This window comes from Pundamilia nyererei, unplaced genomic scaffold, assembly GCF_000239375.1.
Source record: "Pundamilia nyererei isolate P.nyererei 1_Seehausen unplaced genomic scaffold, PunNye1.0 scaffold00091, whole genome shotgun sequence".
NCBI lineage: Eukaryota > Metazoa > Chordata > Actinopteri > Cichliformes > Cichlidae > Pundamilia > Pundamilia nyererei.
Genome location: NW_005187492.1, coordinates 44,572 through 50,580, shown reverse-complemented (window position 1 = coordinate 50,580; position 6,009 = coordinate 44,572). Strand labels below are relative to the sequence as shown.

Here is a 6,009-nt window from a genome sequence, read left to right as displayed (position 1 = left end):
AACTCATTCACTGCCAATGGCTGGCAGTGAATGAGTTAAAAACACCAGTATAGGCTCATAAGGCCTTGATGGTAAAAAACCAAATTTCCGCAAAATGACGTCACTTCCGGTTTTGGGCAAGACATGGCGGACATGCGATAGTTCGCGCTGATGGACGTAGGAAGTGTTACAAACGGCTGATCAGATCGGCAAAGCGTGTTTCTGGAATATTATGTTTTTATTGCTGCAAGTGCTTTTTATGCAATTTTTACAAAGCTATATGTGGAAGGAAACCGTGACCTAGGACAAGCTGATGGCATAAGATGTAAGTACAACTCCTCTGGTTTCATATGCAAAACAAAATTATTGCGCTAGCTTACGTGGTTGCAGTGCTACCGGGATTTAAAAATAGTTACACAAAACAGAGCGTGCCCGCTCCGACCGGCTTTAAAGGGTTAATGTTGAATTCTCTCACAGCTGCTTTATTCCCATATTGTTGCAGTATATTAATGACTAAAGTGGATTATTTCAGTTGTTCTCCTGACTGAAGTTTGGTCCATTTACAGCATCCTGCCATGCGATTGCATTTGTTCTCCCAATAATTTTTATAGAGTGGAAAAAAGTTAGCGTTCATCCTCCAGCTTCACTGTTTATGTTATGCTAACATACTTGTGTTGCTATCAATCACGTAGCACATCCTTATATACCAGCTAACCCAACTTCAGTAACCCTAAAAAAGTCACTGCTGTTTAGTTTTCTGTATTCATTTATGTTGGAAGTGATAGCAGAGTTGTACGTTTTAATTTTTTCAGAAATCTCTCAGTCAGAACATGGCATATCATGTTTAGGTGGAAACTAGCGAGGTAACTTCCTGCTAACTTCTAACTCTGTTAAATTTAAAAAATTCTGTTTTCATGAATGCCTGGATGTTAAACTTTATTGTTATACCTGGTAAAGCAGCAACGCTGACCATTTTATTAAAGATTAAAGAATTTAGACAGTTTTTACCTCTCAATGATGCTGCAGTGTTTGTTTGACTTTGGGACCTGAAGCGGACAGAGTTTTGGACCCAGATTAGGCTCCTGACTATGGTAGCCGTAATGCTCAGACAATCCATCAAGCGGTGCAACTTTGTAGTTTACCAAAGTCATACTAAAACATTTTTTGACAGTGTTTTGAATGGTGTGTACCACATAAAATTGGTTCGAGGTCAGTAAGCACAACCAGAATTCATACATAAGGCACGCCAGATTATACGACACACTGTCGATTTTTGAGAAAATTAAAGGATTTTGACTGCACCTTATTCTGCAGAAAATACGGTACACAGAAGAAAATAATATATCACAATATGGATTTTAGGCCATATTGCCCCCAGCCCTAGTAGTGTCTGAGAGGTGGCTGTTTTCCAAGGTAAAGAAAATGCTGGATGATACCCCCCACCCACTCCATGACATGCTGGATAGTCACAGGAGCACATTGAGTGAGAAACTGAGATTGCCAAAGAGCACCACTGAACAATGCAGGAAATCATTCCTGCCTGTGGCCATCTCCCTGTACAACTCCTCCACCTAATATACTGTAAACACTGCAATAGTTACACCCTTTTTGTGCATGCTCTTTTCTACTCTGTAATATCCTTGTCAATATTCTCGATATTTATTTAAAATCACCTCTGTTAACTCTTGTTAACTCTTATTTATAATTGAGTGATTTGTATATATTAGTCCTATTTCTTAAATTTGTAAAAATCTGTAATATATTACATTGTTTAAATTGTTTAAACTGTTGCTGTTACTGTCTTGGGGAAACTGTAACCCACATAATTTCCTTAGGGATTAATAAAGTATGCTAGTATTCTGAATCTGGTTTGGAGATAAACTCTCTGGATGAGAATCTTTTTAGAGTATCTTTGGAGAGACCTTCTAAGAAAACTGTTGGAGAGCTTTGTGTGTCTGGGAGCCTGGCATTGTCACTACTCTTAAGTTCTGATTGTCGCACATTTTAAACTGAAAATAATCTGCACTGAAGTTTGAAAGTTGAGACCTGTATTTGAGTCCTGCCTGAGTTGTTTTCGTGAAATGATCAGCATGGTTTTGATCACCATCAGTTCAAGACAGACCAAATACAAGAATATAGAGTAAAACTGTTAAATGAATCCAACTTGAAAGCTTAGTTTATTAAAATAATTTCAATTACATTTAACTTCCTTAACCTCCTAGGACCTAGCGTCCACATATGTGGACATCACATTTTGGGTTGTCTAGACCAAAATACTAAATTTTGCTCTACAAGGGCCTGATTTCCACATGTAAGGACGTTATACTTCCACTGTTCTATTGAAATTTAAAACAAATGTCCTCATATGTGGATCTCATTTTTCTCAGACACAAACATCAGGTCAAAAATATATATCTGGCAATTCTTTGGTTCTTTGGTTTTTCATTCATCAGGTCCCAATCAGCCCAAATAGCAAAGATAAATTAAAAATGCATGCCGTGAAAGAGTTTGGGTCTTTGGAGGTAAATAGGTTAATTTTACAGTGGAGTGTCAAAAAGTCAATGCTTCTCTTTGAAAAGTGTGGTTGTTTTGTATTTAAACTGCATTTTAAAAGAACAGCAACCAAAAGACGACTAAATAACTGTCTTTAATATTTAATATTTGTTAATTGTATTTGTTAATTTAATTTTTGGCCTAAACTGTGCAAAAAAAAAATCCTTTTGACATAAACTGAAAATTTTATGACACAATGCCACGAGCCATAACAGCTTTCTTTGTGTTCATCTCTGGTCTCAACAGGATTATGTAACATTTGGGTCCAAACAGTGTGATCAAGAGTCCAAAACTTGAAGCAAGAATGGCAAATACCTCCACTGCATCTGCAAGATTTCCTGGTGAGCTGATGTAAGCAGGAACAAAGGCCACCCACACAGCACAGAAGATCAGCATGCTGAATGTGATGAGCTTGGCCTCATTAAAACTATCAGGGAGATTCCTCACCAGGAATGCAATTAAAAAACTGAGGACAGCCAGCATGCCAATATAGCCCAATAACACTGCAAAACCAACAGTTGACCCAACTGCACACTCATACACTATCTTGTCATTGTGGTATTGGGTGTTTTTATGTGGAGTTGGAGAGGAAGAGACAAGCCAGGTAGTGCAGATGGCTGCCTGAATAGATGTCAGAAACAGAACTGTTCCTCTCTGCTGCATAGCACCAAACCACTTCAGACTGGCTCCCCCTCCTGGCTTGGAGGCTTTGAACACAGCCAGAACAACCATGGTTTTTACCAGAATGCATGAGACACAAAGCACAAAGCTGATGCCAAACGCTGCATGCCTGAGTTGGCATGTCCACATCCTGGGCCGTCCAATGAACAAAAGTGAACAAAGGAAACACAACTTAAGTGACAACAATAGCTGGAAACTAAGTTCTGAATTGTTGGCACGTACTATAGGTGTTCTGCGATGGTAGATAAAGATCCCCAGAACAACAACACATATAAATGTTCCCAGTAAGGAGGTTGCTGTCAAACAAATACCCAAAGGGTCATGATAGGAGAGAAACTCTGTCTTCTTAGGAATGCATAGATCACGCTGTGGGTTTGACCAAAAATCCTCTGGACAACTGGTGCACTCCAAGGAGCCTAACAAAGAGGGGTTGATGGTGAAATGCATCCTATATTTCACAGAAATTAAATCAATTATGTCATACAGAAAGATAAACACCCACTGCTTGTGTTAGTGATCTTTCCCTCAGAACAAGGGATGCAGTCAAAACAGCATTCGGGCTCCGCCTTCCTTCTCACCATGTGGGTACCAGGAGGACAACTCTCACTGCATACTGATCGAGGTGGCTATTGGACATAAAAAATAAATATTTATTGCCTGCTACAATTCTATATAACTGTAAATGTCATAAAAGGTACTTGTCAAATAAAAACATATCTAACCATTTTGGATTCAAAGTTCCAGAAGATTTTGCCTTCATCAAGTATGAGTTCTTCACCTTTGAAAGTTGTCCTTTTAACATCACCCACATTCTGAACTTTAGTACTTCCATCAGGGAGCCACAACCAGTTAATAACATCATAAATTGGTACTACATCACCATTCTCGTCAAATGACACTTGATCGCCAAATGGAGTGGTGAAGTTCACTCTTTCCATGTAATAAACAAGCTGTTTGAAAGGAATGTATAATAAATCAATTCGTTTTCACTCTGAAACCAATTATAGAAAGAATGTTTTTTTCATAGATGGAGTGTAAAATGATATCACATCTGCCATGGCTCCAGTAACTTTACAGTGAAATCAGTGGCAATTTTTCAGTTTAGTAATCAGATATAATATTGTATCTATGGTGCCTACATATATAAAGTCATTTATATCTAAGTCACAATCAACCAAGGCACATTACTAAAGGTCCTGCATAGAAGTTAATGACCTCCATGACTTAAATACATTAACTACTTTTACTCACAAGTATGGCAAATCCCCTTTCAGAAATTCTGTGGGATCAAGGCCCCAGACATCCAGTGGCCCCCAGAACACGAGAGCCCAAGAAGCCCAATGTGCATTTAAAACAATGGAGGGCATGCCCCTCCCATGTTTCAAATGCACTTTAGAACAGCACACAGCAACACCACATATCAGTCGGCAGAGGCAGGCATGGGATCTTCACACCCCCGTTCTCTGGTTACCATCGGGGTGATGGCTGGGAGGAGGTACCACCACCCCCAGAGGGGTGGTGGTACCTGGAACTGGGGTATAGAGTATTTTGGGGAATGTAAGTGTGTGTATAGTGTCCATTTATGTCTGTTTCCATGTTGGGCAAGTGATAGTACATGTGTGTATAAGGGTGGGAAAGTTTGTGTCTGCGTGTGCCCATTCATCTGTGCCAATATGTCAGGTCGAGTCTTAGACTCAACCCCCCCCCCACACACACACACACACACACCACACTCCCTGCCAGTGAGTGATGCCCACAGACGTCGGTAAGTTGGTGGTTCTGGGTTTCCGGGGCTGGGCGCTCAGATGTGTGCTGGCTCACTCCTGGTGGCTGCTTGGTGGGGCCTGACACGGTGGCCCTTCTGATAGTCCTCCTTGGGCTCTCATGCTCTGGGGGCCTCTGAATGTCTGGGGCCTGGATCTCCTCCATGCCTGCTTTATGCCCTGGGGGACGAGGCTATGGCTCCCCACACCCTCTATTTCAATTCAATTTTATTTATACAGCGCCAAATCACAACAACAGTCGCCTCAAGGTAGACCCTACAATAATAAATACAGAGAAAAACCCAGCAATCAAATGATTCCCTATGAGCAAGCACTTTAGCAACAGTGGGAAAGAAAATCTCCCTTTTAACAGGAAGAAACCTCTGGCAGAACCAGGCTCAGGGAGAGGCGGCCATCTGCTAACCAGATTATTACATGAAGAAACCTTTTGAATACAAGCGTGCTCATTCATACACGGGTGCTCACAGACATAAACTATATCTTTCTTGGCTGCTGCTACCTCAAAGCACATTGTGCTTCGTATTAGTATTTAGTGATAGTTACAGTTATCTAGGTTATTGCTGTGGTGTAATGTTTATTGTGTTGCTCTCCTTTTCCTTGTTTTCTTTTTCATTTTGTTCTCACTCAACAGGTGATCCAGTGGTTTTTTTATTTTTATTTTTTAATTGTCTTCTCTCACTGTCCCTTGTCGGGATGAAATATTATTTTATAATCTATGTTACTATTCATAATCCTTATTATTACTGTTGCATCATTTATGATTTATCATTATTGTTGTTTCATTGACACATTTGTTGAAGCTGGTCTCTATTTCAGGTGTTAGCATAAGCACATAATAATCTTTCATTGCAGGTGCAACTGTAATCATGTTGTGCGCATATTGCATAATTGAAGGGTTGAGGCTCGGTCAAGTTAATTAATGGTTTGAAGCTACGGGCAGCGCGATGTCTGGCCGATCAATGGAGCAAAGTTCAGCTATTGAAAGGTTGCCTACATGTTTACAGTATAATTT

At 40.1% G+C, this 6,009-nt stretch overlaps 1 protein-coding gene across 1 annotated transcript in view; it reads right to left on the bottom strand.

The window, feature by feature from the left end:
* Positions 1–2,718: 2,718 nt before the first annotated feature.
* LOC102202799 (extracellular calcium-sensing receptor-like) overlaps positions 2,719–6,009 on the bottom strand; it is an 8,733-nt gene continuing 5,442 nt past the window's right edge. The window contains exons 7-9 of the mRNA XM_013912461.1: positions 3,936–4,163; positions 3,716–3,839; positions 2,719–3,629 (exon numbers count right to left, since the gene is read on the bottom strand). Of these exons, the coding sequence (XP_013767915.1) occupies positions 2,719–3,629; positions 3,716–3,839; positions 3,936–4,163 (1,263 nt within the window). The remainder of the gene's footprint in view (positions 3,630–3,715; positions 3,840–3,935; positions 4,164–6,009) is intronic.